Below are 14,326 nucleotides of genomic sequence, written 5' to 3'. Positions count from 1 at the left end.
CCTACGTTTAAGGATGAAAACAATCGACAACAGTAACATAGGTGTAATATAAGACAATTTGATAATCAAAATTAGAAGTCGACTACATAAGGTGTCAAATGTGTCACAGAGTAACAACTTTGAATAATATCAAGGTTGTATCCAAGGCATCGACTTACTCTTTGTGTGTTTCGACAAATTCTATACGAAACTTTTTCAAATGAAAATGAATCACATTAAGGAAAACTGACTACGTAAGTGCTGTTTCAAGTATTTCCCTACTAATTAATTGTTGGATAAGTTGAAGTAGCTGTAAGTGGGTGAAATGTTCTTTCCCACTGTTCGCTCAATCCATTTTATCGTTTTCAAAGTGCTCTTTATACTTAATAGTCATTGTAACCTGGATTACGGGTTCCTCGACCCTATCTTACATTCGGAATGAAACTCGGTTCATTCTACAGGGTTATCAAAATGTTACTTAACAGTAGCAAAATTATCCAACAAGTTGAACGTATGCCTAACACGGAAGATTGATCACTGGAAGTTGGGTAGCTGATGAAATTTTGTTAAGATCAAGGATGACCGACGCTAACCGAATACTCAACACAACGAGATAGGAAAGTGTGGCAAAACTGCTATGTGACGTAGACATTAGATTACACCAGTGAAGTAGTCACATTTCTACTCAACTTCAGCGGATAGACTATAAATAAAACGGAACAAGTAGGGTCATTAGTAAAGTAATAACCCGACAAGTACATTCGTGCTAAGTTCGCCTTCAGAATCTCACGTTAGTCTGATCAGTTAAATTAAGCCAAATAATGGACTACAGAACATGTTACTCTGTACTTACCGATGATTAGTTGATTTATTTTCTAGCCTTTTACTTTATTAAAAATTACTTAGCAACCTAACTACTCCGAAACAACTCTTGCTTTTGTGATTGTCTTCCGACTGACTCATTTCTTTAAATTGGTGTCCAGTTTTTAAGTGTCCTTAGAGATTTCCTTCACAGGATACTGTGAATTTTGGCAACCTAGTTACATATTGAGTTTGTTCTGCTATTAAACCTTCAACAATTCCATCTAAATAATATAAGTCAGGCTGAATTTTGTCACTTAATTTGTTTACAGGCGTTGTTTACGTCTGAACAACGAAGTGCATTGTTTTATTTTGATAATAGCTAAATTTGTTTAAAAAGCAATCCATCAAAAAACTGATATTAGGAATGTTACTGTAAATATTATGACATGACTTATGTTATATTTGTGACATCCAAATTATAAAAACTCACTTATAGGTTTATTTTTAAGAAGTCTGAGAATACTTTGCAAACGATAGTATCCAGCAATGCTGCAATCAGAACAATTAAAGGGTCATAAGCGGATGACAAACATGGAAGAACAATATATTATTTGACAACATATATGGACAGAGATCGAGACACACTACCACGATGCTGTTCATCCAACTATCTGAAAAGTGGACGGGAAAGCTTGTTAATCTTAGGACTACGAACGTTAGCGATGAAGTGATTTACGTCGCCAGATCAATTATTGTGGTCGTGATATGTCTCTCATGTCGACCATTATCGTGGTTCATCATATTTCATCCAACATTATGCTCCGCACATAAATCCACTGAGTCATTGTACATGTGGTTAAGAATCAAAGTTAATCCATGAGGACTACAAGCCTTGGGCTGAAATGAAAGGACCAATTTCGAATGTCTGTGAAAGTTCCTATTCTGAAAAGATACCTGGTCTGGGGAATTAGTCTGACATCTTTCTCTGGAAAAACTGACGTTAGTGTCTGTTAAATTCCTTCAGAGGACAAAAATGTCTAGGTCGCAACATCGTACTTTTCAAGAAAAATAGCGGCAATACGTTTGGTGACGAATTTCACTGAGCATTTGGGCACCTAATAATTATTTATGTTTTAGAAACTATGAGTTACTTGTTATAATATGTCATCATGCTTGTATATCATTTTGCGAGCTTACACTTTCAAAATGAAACTAAAATGTGACCTAAGCTTGCTCATAGTAATAATGAAGTAAACTTCCAGTCACTTGAACTGCCACCGAGAGAATATTCAACCTGATAATAATTCCTGTTTATTAAAGTCGAAGCAAAGAGAAAGTGTCACGGCGATTGTGTCTCATCCTGCGTCTGTATAACTTAACAACTCGTTGTCTTTAAAGAAAAAATGCGAAGTAAAGATTGAGAACGCTAATCTGCGTAACCTGACGCTCGACATAACGACGAACAGGAAAATTTCCGTTTCTCTTTCTGAGTAAATAATAGGTAGAATGCATTCATAAAATTCCAAACAGTATCAAGTAACAAAAAAATAAGTAGAATAATTTTAACTAGTTCAGATAAACTTTGCGTTTTCTGTTAATTTCTATTTTTTCATCAAAAAGTCACATCTGATCATTGACATTTAACGTACTTATGTGGAAATTAATAAAAGTATTGTGTGAAGTTAAGGTGTGCTTAGCGCTCTTTATCCACGAATGATTTCAGAAAAACTACTTTCAGCCATTAATTGCAATTTAGTTGTCAGGAAAAGTGCCGATAAATTATAACAAATTTATTTCGTTAAAGGATGGTATTGTGTAAATTATTATTTTCCAAGTATGCTGCAGGTTATGCGATAACTTTTCTCACTGAGAGTAAATAATATTGGTGACATTCACAACTTTCCAGTCACATGTATTCTAAATTTAGGATGTTAAATACACACTGATTTTCATGCAGATTTTTAGACATTAACTGAACAACAAACAAAGTATTTATCCTGTGTTAACTTTAAAAATTGCTCATAATGTACGTAAGACATCACTTTTGATTAGAGCGGCGGCGGTCTTTATCACTGAAAAGCTTTTCGCTAGTTACATACAGTATTTGCCATAAGGTCAGGTTCATTATATGGCACTTCCTAGTTGACCTAATTCATAAACCGCATAATGTAGGAACCATGAGTGCTGAACAGCAACTTCCGAAACTCTCCGTGTACAAATCGATTGTTTTTTGACGTAACAGTGTGATTCCATGGAATCGAGACATGCAGCAATAGATATTCTATCATAATCGCCTAAATAAACATACAATGTGATTGTGAAAAAGTCTGAAAAATCTATGTGAACTGTTTTGACCCTGTATGAGATTTGCATACATAACCGAAACGTTGTTAATTATATTGTGTGCTCGCTTAGTTATTTCTATATTCATGTATCAGTTCTTGATAATCGTCTGTAGTTAACTCTGAAAACTTATGTGTTCTTGGCTCGTGTACCTCTGTACACTCATTTGTCTTATCAACTATATATTATCTGACATGCCTGTATATATATGCTGTCAACGTTCACAAATAAGAAGTTCATACTCCGGCCTTCTGCGAAGACCTGTAACAGCTCGCAAAATGATATACAAGCATGATGACATATTCTAACAAGTAACTCATAGTTTCTAAAACATAAATAATTATTAGGTGCCCAAATGCTCAGTGAAATTCGTCACCAAACGTATTGCCGCTATTTTTCTTGAAAAGTACGATGTTGCGACCTAGACATTTTTGTCCTCTGAAGGAATTTAACAGACACTAACGTCAGTTTTTCCAGAGAAAGATGTCAGACTAATTCCCCAGACCAGGTATCTTTTCAGAATAGGAACTTTCACAGACATTCGAAATTGGTCCTTTCATTTCAGCCCAAGGCTTGTAGTCCTCATGGATTAACTTTGATTCTTAACCACATGTACAATGACTCAGTGGATTTATGTGCGCAGCATAATGTTGGATGAAATATGATGAACCACGATAATGGTCGACATGAGAGACATATCACGACCACAATAATTGATCTGGCGACGTAAATCACTTCATCGCTAACGTTCGTAGTCCTAAGATTAACAAGCTTTCCCGTCCACTTTTCAGATAGTTGGATGAACAGCATCGTGGTAGTGTGTCTCGATCTCTGTCCATATATGTTGTCAAATAATATATTGTTCTTCCATGTTTGTCATCCGCTTATGACCCTTTAATTGTTCTGATTGCAGCATTGCTGGATACTATCGTTTGCAAAGTATTCTCAGACTTCTTAAAAATAAACCTATAAGTGAGTTTTTATAATTTGGATGTCACAAATATAACATAAGTCATGTCATAATATTTACAGTAACATTCCTAATATCAGTTTTTTGATGGATTGCTTTTTAAACAAATTTAGCTATTATCAAAATAAAACAATGCACTTCGTTGTTCAGACGTAAACAACGCCTGTAAACAAATTAAGTGACAAAATTCAGCCTGACTTATATTATTTAGATGGAATTGTTGAAGGTTTAATAGCAGAACAAACTCAATATGTAACTAGGTTGCCAAAATTCACAGTATCCTGTGAAGGAAATCTCTAAGGACACTTAAAAACTGGACACCAATTTAAAGAAATGAGTCAGTCGGAAGACAATCACAAAAGCAAGAGTTGTTTCGGAGTAGTTAGGTTGCTAAGTAATTTTTAATAAAGTAAAAGGCTAGAAAATAAATCAACTAATCATCGGTAAGTACAGAGTAACATGTTCTGTAGTCCATTATTTGGCTTAATTTAACTGATCAGACTAACGTGAGATTCTGAAGGCGTACTTAGCACGAATGTACTTGTCGGGTTATTACTTTACTAATGACCCTACTTGTTCCGTTTTATTTATAGTCTATCCGCTGAAGTTGAGTAGAAATGTGACTACTTCACTGGTGTAATCTAATGTCTACGTCACATAGCAGTTTTGCCACACTTTCCTATCTCGTTGTGTTGAGTATTCGGTTAGCGTCGGTCATCCTTGATCTTAACAAAATTTCATCAGCTACCCAACTTCCAGTGATCAATCTTCCGTGTTAGGCATACGTTCAACTTGTTGGATAATTTTGCTACTGTTAAGTAACATTTTGATAACCCTGTAGAATGAACCGAGTTTCATTCCGAATGTAAGATAGGGTCGAGGAACCCGTATTCCAGGTTACAATGACTATTAAGTATAAAGAGCACTTTGAAAACGATAAAATGGATTGAGCGAACAGTGGGAAAGAACATTTCACCCACTTACAGCTACTTCAACTTATCCAACAATTAATTAGTAGGGAAATACTTGAAACAGCACTTACGTAGTCAGTTTTCCTTAATGTGATTCATTTTCATTTGAAAAAGTTTCGTATAGAATTTGTCGAAACACACAAAGAGTAAGTCGATGCCTTGGATACAACCTTGATATTATTCAAAGTTGTTACTCTGTGACACATTTGACACCTTATGTAGTCGACTTCTAATTTTGATTATCAAATTGTCTTATATTACACCTATGTTACTGTTGTCGATTGTTTTCATCCTTAAACGTAGGTAAATTCTATGAGATTACTTAGTCATCGGCAAACCCTTTCTTTTCTTCTCTCCCTTTCCAGATTCCCATAGGAACTACTCTTCATACTCCCAGAATACAAAAGATTATTTCAAGTTAAACGCAAATCTACCATAGGATGGACGTTACAACGCATAATACGGATACGAACAATGCCGAATTCGTTGATTGGCTGGGAGTCAGAATAAAGCCACATATGATTGTTTTTCAAGATATTCATGATAATTCACAATACACCACTCAGCTAACAGTACAAAATGTTGGGACATCAAAAAAAGTCATACGATTTTACTCTCATTGCGCTGAAGTAACGAAATTTTTCTCTTAAATATTCAGTTAGACAATCGTAATCACTGACAGTCACCAAAATATACCCTTAGTTCCTGGAATGAAGCATACATCTACGATTACACTCAGAGTTTTGAAAGCAGGAAATGCTAAAGAATGTATCGTTGTAACTGTTGATGAAAATCCCCGAAAAATTCCAGTTTTCACGTTAGTTTTATTATTTTGTGTTTATTAATATAATTGATAGGTTTCTACCTAAGCCTCTTTGGAATATTCCGCAGAAACTCAACTTTGGTGTGCTTGTGCAGGAAAACAAAGTGATAACTAAAACTTTGGTAGTAGAAAATAAAGGTTCTCAAAATGGGAAATTTCGGATTACGAATATATCCGATCTATCTATTGATATTGTGCCACTATTTGGCGTAGTTCAGTCTTACTCTCATATCAACTTAAAAGTTGTCTTATTATGCTTTTAGATTAATGTTTTTTATGCCAGGTAACTTTCATACCAAAAGATATTCGCGAATTTGTTGAAATCGTCAGGTTTGGAAGGTTGTAATTGATTAACTGCTATTTACACAGATTCGATCTTGGAACAGGTGACATTTTCAACGTAGAAGTTACTGGTAAAGTAATAAAACCTGAATTTAAAGTGCTTCAATACGCAAATTGTGAAAATCCTAAAGGTATGTTAATTTGATATTTGATATAAATTTCCTGTGTAGGTGAGGAGAGGATACAGCTAAGTCACTGGAACTTTGGCTATGTCTACTACAATACAGATGTACAATGCAACTGGAATCTGGTAAATTACTCACCAAAAGATACGTCGTTCGTTGCCAGATTTTACGGCAAAAATGATTCTGTGAGTTTTGAAGTGATTTTATAGAACATTAAGCCTAATACTAAAAAGTTTTAGGCGAGCACTTTTGGGAAATCGTCTTGTTCCATAAGTTTGTTAGGACCTAACCCTCATCAAAAATACATCGAATTACTGTCAAAAGTTTTAGTTATATTTGTGTGATGCTCAACTAACTGTAAAATGACTTAGTTACAGCTAAGATGCATTGAAAAGTAGTTTGGAAATATTAAAATTTACCTTCATAACCAACCCTGCACACACAAAGTTCAAAGTGCCTGAATACGGAAAGCTTGTTTGACAAGACTGCCACCATTAAGGGCTAATATACCTGTAAGTGGATAGCTTTTGGGCGTACATAGTAACAAAACGTCACCACCGTAACTATTACATCTTTTTCATATTAAGTGAAACGAAGTGAAAAGCCGACATATATACAGATCGGTTGTAATACGACACTAACACAATGGGATACCAGGGTAGTGCACATGGTGACGATATTAATAGTAACAGAAAAAAATCAAGCACAGCTGATATAATTTAAGGAAAAAATAAATATTTATATGATAGCGTTTTCCGTAGATAACAATAAACATCAAAATCCAAGGGAAGACAAAGAGTAAATGCGCCTACATTATTACTAATCAGTTTAATATATGTCATCTACAGTTTCCAACCATTGGTCCCGATAATTGCATGGACTTAAATCAGGTAGCAACCACCTACCCACACAGGTTAGTCCAGCAGTCTATGACTTTGTAGACTGATACTACATTTTGGCTACTCCTCCTCTAGCCTTCTATGATAATTTATAGTATTCGAATTATTGTATTAACTAGGAATTTTCGAAATAGTGCAATTTAAGACAAGTAGAACCATATGAACACAAATAAATTTATTGTATCTGAAATTCGTAATCACCAGGAGATCAAGTACAAATGAAGCACCAGCTTTTATCAGAATCCGTTCTTAGATTTCGTTACACAATAACCTACCAGGGTTAATGGGAGCTCTAAGATAGATGAAGTAGTTGATGCTCTTAACCACTTTGCCCCCTAATATTAATTTAGGCGTTGGCGTACACCAGTATTAAAGCAACATTTTACGTTTTGATATAAAGGCGAGCATACTGAGCATCAATACACCGTTGCTTAGATCAATCAAAAGGCCATATCTCTTTCGTGCCTTCACCAAACAGGACTACATCATCTATCTATTCTAAGTCAACAGGTGGGTCTTCCGTTATAATATCAATTTCTGAAAATTTGGACGATAGAACCGCCACTTCTGAAAGCATAATTGTGGCAAAATTAAATAAAAAGGGAGAACGCAGACAACCCTGACGAACTGCGCTTCACGATGTAATTTCCGACAACAGTTCGCCGTAAGCCCTGTCCCGGGCAGTAGCGTTCGAGTTGAGAACATGTACGGGGTTAGTCCACTTCTTTAGCACACCTTCAATCATAGACACTGACCCATAGCGTGTCGACCAACAAATTTGAGGGCTTCATCGAATTCAGGAAATGAAATTATAGCCGAGAATCGGTAGGTATGTATGTGATTCAGGACCTAAAGAGGGGGAAATATTCGGTTTACATACCCAAGTCTACTAAACCTTGGATAAATTTTTGTTGAACCCTATTTTTTAGCCACATTCAGAAGAGAAACTGTTCCAAAGATATTACTTTGGATAGATTAAATGAAAATGAATAAAAATAATGAGTGAAAAGCGAACGATTACTACATCGATGACAACGTCTTAGAAGAGTCTAATAATTGCAGCTGTAATTTCCTTCCATTTTTGCATTATGTGCAGATAAAATGCATTCAGAATGTGAATGCAAGTTTGCAAATAAGCTACTGAATATCGGCAACTTTGAGTCAACTTTATTAAGTATAAATGGGATTATCTTAAGGATTTGGCTGCATAACGGAAGTGTAAGTTAGATTAAGGTCTTTGACGATGAACACGATGTATTTGGATGATAATCGAAGGTAGAAGTCATAACTTATTAACACTTTAATGAAAGGCAATTGATAAACAATAATAGGATGTCAGAAAAATATGAAACTTCGATAAAAATTACTGACTAAACAAGTTTTAACAAACGCTTCATTTTCAAGTTACATACGTAGTCTACTACTTTTTTAATCATCTCACATGAAACTTGATTCAAACTTTTAATATGACCCATCAGTTTAATTGTCAACGTAAATTATGAGAAACGAAGAACGCTTTAACCTAGCGTGTTCAAAAAGGTGCCTGTATTTTTAATGTTGGGTGACTGGCGTGTATTTCTATGCAAAGACGTACTAGTTTAAGTTTCTGCACATCTTGGTAACAATGTTGAAGATAAAATATACGAACAGAATGTTGGAAAAGAGACAGGAATGAAATTAGTAAATGGTAATTAAGTAATCGGTTGGTTTAAACGTTGTGTACTCAATTATAAGTTAATCGTGTGGAAATATTTCAATGAGTCACTGTAAGAAAGTTGTTTCAAAAGTACTGCACAAAGTAAGATCATTCCTGAAACCTCAAGTAAGATTTATCAGGAACCCAAATGTTATTTTATTTCATTTGTCAAACAAGCGTTTCGTGCTCATTGTTTTAAAAAATAGTATTGACTTGAAATTAATCTGTGTAGAAAGTTACCGTAATATTAATTGATATTATTTTAAAAACCTAATTCCAAAACTTTGAAAATTTGTTAGGATTTCCTCCTGACATGTGGTAGAGTCCCTAGTTGAATTAAGTAAATTTTGTGATCTCCAATGGATTTGAAATGAACTGAGTTTATTAACAGAAATGAGATTGTAGCCTGGTTAGACTGTTGTAAACAGTAAGACGTAATGTTTTTCTGTACTTTCTTTTGGGATCCCAGTAAAATAAGGGGCAATCACCTTAACATCTAATGTATCAGTTAATCATAGTAACAATGTAAATAAACTAATAAATTGGAATGTAGGACACCAGTTATCATTTCCGTAGTCTTATTTTGCAGTCATTTTGATAATACTTGTTACTTCTAGCTTGCAAATGATCGACACTTTGGCTATATTAGAAAAGTTTTGAGCACGTCTTTGTAACAACTAACCAGTACTTTATTAGTCTCAAACTATAGATTTAATCAATCACTCATTTTTTAGGTATACTAATGATAGGTTTACCAAGCTTTGGTGCACTTATACTTTTATCGTATGCAAACATATTAACAGAAGTCTCCAAAATGACGACGAACTTCACAACTGGTCTAACTGAAATATTATGATACCATATCAGTTCATTTTTACATAAAATGTGTAGGTGAGGTTTACTTAATGTTACTGTAAATTGAAGCTGTAATACAAAACATTTATACTTGTCAAACTACGTACTTCAACTTGTGAGAAATTTGACTTACGATCGCTCAAGCGAAATAGATATAGCTTTGCAGTTTTGTCCACACAATTTGAGTTAAGAGATAAAAGGAATTCTCTACTGGTACGTTTTACATTTATGTTGTTGTAGAATTGTGTGAGTATCATCAATAATAAGTTTAAAGGTATCATACACTTGAAATGGATACCAATTCGCTCCATTTATAAACATTACAACCTCTCGGAAAGTAATTACAAATTAGAGATGTATTACATAAAAATTTTATTTCCATGAAATCTTTAAATTTTCCAGTGTTACAGATTATTATTATTATTACTAATAGCTTTATTCAATATTACGTGTGTTCAAAATGAATTTTTTGTTGCCAGGATTTGGAAAATAATAATCCCGGTAGTGAAAGTGTACCAAAGTATGAACAGAACGATTTAAAATTTAAACTAAATGAGTACTTCAGCATAAATCCGGATTGTGGGCAATTAAAACCATTCGAAAAGCTGCCAATCTCTTTATGTCTTTCTCCTAGATGGAAGAAGCCAAAACAAGGTTTTGTCAGTTTAAGTGAATCTCCAGCAATAAAACCATTTTCCATATGTCTTCGTATACACAAAGTAGATCTCAGTTCTTGTGATTCTTTTGATCAAAAGAGTAAGAAAAATCTTATTAATTTAGTTTCAATAAAAATTTCACATTCTTTTGTTTCATCCACTGATGACCTTATTAACACATCTTGTTAGGATAACTTAAAGTATTGCTCGTATATCCTCGGACCATCGAGGAAGTAATGCAGTTATTAGGAAACGAGTACTAGGTAAGGATGGCAAATCAATTGATGACCTAGTGAAACTTCATCAGTTGAGATGACTGGGACACGTGTTACGTATGCCCAGCCACCGATTGCCCCGACGAGCGATGTTTTATGGTGTAGAAGTAGATTGGAAGAAAGCTGGGGGCGGCCAGACCAAAACATGGCACAAGTCCATGAAGTCACTGACAAGTGGACTGAGTCATGCTGGTAGGTGTAGACTACCTGGTTGGGGACCGAGAGATGATATTACCGTATGGTTAGAGACCTTGAATGACATAGCTCAAAATTGTATGCAATAACTCGGGTGCATCCACTCTTTGTGTTCTACCAAATTCTAATTTTCTGAATTCTTCATGTCCCTCTCTTTTTTCTCTTTCCGAGTTTATTTCACTGTATTATGCTCCTTGATCAACATCTTCAAGCTTTAATGTTTCCAATTACTGCTTATACTTTTACTACCTCTACCACTATGGGATTTGAATCGAGAATTGTATCTGTGTGCTAATGTGGTATGGCAACTTGAACTGATGTACATACGTACGAAGTTCTAAGTTGTTACTGACTGACTGACTGATTTCTTATATTCTAAACATGTAACTCTTTACCTGTTAAGTACGGAAAACAATTTACTTCATCTAACCAAAATCAAAGAAATGTTTTATAAATATTTTCTAATTGTGTGAAGTTTCATGTACAACAATTAATCGTAAAGACATAAACATTTTCACTGTCAATAGTTGTTTTATTATTGTAAAATATTAGTAGAATTGAGAAAGTTTTAGAAATAAGAAGTATCAATAACTAAACAATCATAAAATAATGAAGCAAATACTCACTTACAAAATAATACGCTTATAATTAGAAATAGTTTCTTAAAAAGGTAGCATATTGATAAGTTTATTATTTGTATATTCATTTCTATGTAAACTAATATGTTTTGTAAAATTTTCTAATATACTATATAAATAGATCTACTTTGATTAGCATACAATATTCAATGATAATAACTTATCTTAAGGAAAAGTTGTTTGATTTTGTGAAAATTCTATGTTTTGATCTCAAAAATTTCCCTAACAAACTTACTGATCTGATCAAAAATAATTTCAAAAAGAAACTTTAACAACTATCAACACTATGATTTCTGGTAACAAATTTTAATTATAAGATGTATTCCACATAGTAAAAGTACTATTTAAAGTTAAAAATAATTAAAATTTTATATTAACTCATGGTGTAGTATAAAAACTGTGACATTCGTAAATGTAATAAAAAATCATGGATAATAATGGACATAAATCTCAATCATTTCAACATCTGTTTAGTGGTTGTGGAGATTTAGATGGTGGTTGGAGGTAGTCAACAGGAAACCCTGGACCCGGGTGCCAAGTAGCACGAAACCCGGGTCCAGGGTTTCCTGTTGACTACCTCCAACCACCATCTAATCTCAATACATAGTGCCCGCAGTGTCGAGTCACCTAGACTGTTGGCCACATTGCAACATGATCGATAGCATTCGATCTGCACTAATAAGGACTAGAAAAGCATGACATTGATCACCACCCAGTGATCAATCAATTGTGGTTGTGGAGACTGTTAAGCTTTTGATTGAAATGATGAACCGATTGATGTTAGACCACCTTTGGAAACCTGAAAGCATTATATGGCCGTCTCGTCCTATTGTGTGACTCCTCGGCAGTGCGTATCCACGATCCCGCAAGCGGGATTCGAACCCAGGGCCTTCAGTCTCGCGCGTGAACACTTAACCTACTGGACCACTGAGCCGGCATTCAATGGTGTTAATGTCAAATCTACCATGCGCTCACTAGTGACTAGCTTCGTGAGAAAATTCTCGGAGTTCTAGTGAGAAGCCGTGACCAACTGAGTGTAATGCTAGCACGTGACCAGTGGAGCTAATCCGTGTCGGGTAGAAACAGGTGTCTACCTCAGTACGATGGAAGATGGTTGCGCAATTTCCTGGATTGGTTAATGTTAGACACTAACATCGTTCGATGACGGCTCAGTGGTCCAGTAGGTTAAGCGTTCGCACGCGATACTGTAGGTCCTGGGTTCGAATCCCGCGAGCGGGGTCGTGGATGCGCACTGCCGTGGAGTCACACAATAGGACGGAACGGCCGTCCAGTGCTTCCAGACTTTCAATGGTCGTCTAACATCAATCGGTTCATGATTTCAATCAAAAACATTTCAATCTCTATCAAATACTTTAAAAAATATATTGTATACAACTAAAATAGTGAATGATGTATAATACTAGTAGAGGTAAAAGAAGTGAAAATGATTGCTCTATGTATCTATATCTACTCATTAGTATTTTGTTAGTTCAATTCAAACTATATAGAACTATATCAATAGAATAAAAAAAACAGGTTCTATTTTGCAAAATAATCTATTCGATTACATTGGTGAAATTATTTACATTTTTTTCATTTAGAGTTAATCAATTCTTCACAATCTTCCATTGTAATTGATGATCAGAACAATTTAGAAATAGTCTTAACAGGTTGTTTAATACCAGTACAATTTCAGATATCACCAATTAATGAATCAATGAATGTAGACAATCATAATTTAAATAAAACTAACGGATTAAATACAATAATTAGTAATGAAAATGTTAAAGTTAATAAAATATATGAAAATCAATTTATTATACAATTTCCTCAATGTATAGTTGGTTCAAAACAATGTACTCAATTGAAATTATCAAATTATAGTAAACATTTACCAATTCATTATAGAATGCCTCGAATTGCTCATTTCATTGTAAAACCAGAAAAAGGAATAATTGATCCACAAAAAGATTGTTTAATTACTGTTTCTTTCAGTCCAAAACAAATTGGTGAGTTTATTTATTACTGATAAACTTTCTGAGTCTTGATTTATAATTTTTACAGCATCATAAAGTGATATTGTGATCATTAAAAGTATTTGAATTATAGTATGAACTCCTTACTTTTTTCTGGTTAGCGTTTTTTTAGCGAGTTAGTTTTCTACGGGATACATGCTCAACCTTCCTCCTTTGTCCGGGCTCGGGACCGGCAGTAGCCCCCGGAGGGACTCCAGGCGGAGTTATATTATGAACTAAGAATCCCAGAAATAACGTAATCGGATCAATAAGTACTAGATAACCACAAACGAATGTAATGTATTTAGAATTCGAAACCAAGCATTCAACGAGTACAAATGAATCATTAGTTCATTAAAACATCACAGATATGTAAAGTCTTGACTGATCTAGTTATAAATAATTAAGTTAAATCCCAGAAATCAATGTAATTAAGGTATAATTTGAATACAATTGTGAATTAAAATGTTATCAAGATAGTAATGATAACTTTTGTGTTAAATTGGAATAAATCTTTCCACTTGCAAACAAGATTTAGAATTCAAAACTTTACTATAATATATGAAGTGTAGACCATCATATGCTTAAACTATAGTCTTTCCGCCAGTGGATGTATTCAGACAAATTATTTAATTTATTTAATAAGTTTTAGTTAGAAATCTATCTTTAAACCAATAAACTTTGAAACTTTCAAATAGTTTTACCATCTATAATCTTAGCACAAAATATTTTAGTGAGTT

At 34.2% G+C, this 14,326-nt stretch overlaps 1 protein-coding gene across 2 annotated transcripts in view; it reads left to right on the top strand.

Moving 5' to 3' along the window:
* The first annotated feature begins 5,219 nt into the window (after window positions 1-5,219).
* MS3_00003936 (Cilia- and flagella-associated protein 47) overlaps window positions 5,220-14,326 on the top strand; it is a 28,184-nt gene continuing 19,077 nt past the window's right edge. Inside the window, exons 1-9 of one of the 2 annotated variants that reach the window (XM_051211813.1) lie at window positions 5,220-5,370; window positions 5,433-5,696; window positions 5,730-5,884; window positions 5,925-6,132; window positions 6,174-6,220; window positions 6,260-6,363; window positions 6,403-6,542; window positions 10,287-10,563; window positions 13,173-13,580. In XM_051211813.1, the coding sequence (XP_051071919.1) occupies window positions 5,508-5,696; window positions 5,730-5,884; window positions 5,925-6,132; window positions 6,174-6,220; window positions 6,260-6,363; window positions 6,403-6,542; window positions 10,287-10,563; window positions 13,173-13,580 (1,528 nt within the window). In that variant the 5' untranslated portion in view covers window positions 5,220-5,370; window positions 5,433-5,507. Of the gene's footprint in view, window positions 5,371-5,432; window positions 5,697-5,729; window positions 5,885-5,924; window positions 6,133-6,173; window positions 6,221-6,259; window positions 6,364-6,402; window positions 6,543-10,050; window positions 10,564-13,172; window positions 13,581-14,326 lie in introns of those variants that run through there. The other variant, XM_051211814.1, reaches the window with a different exon arrangement.

Source organism: Schistosoma haematobium, chromosome ZW (assembly GCF_000699445.3).
Source record: "Schistosoma haematobium chromosome ZW, whole genome shotgun sequence".
Lineage (NCBI taxonomy): Eukaryota > Metazoa > Platyhelminthes > Trematoda > Strigeidida > Schistosomatidae > Schistosoma > Schistosoma haematobium.
This window is presented reverse-complemented; position numbering and strand designations above follow the sequence as displayed.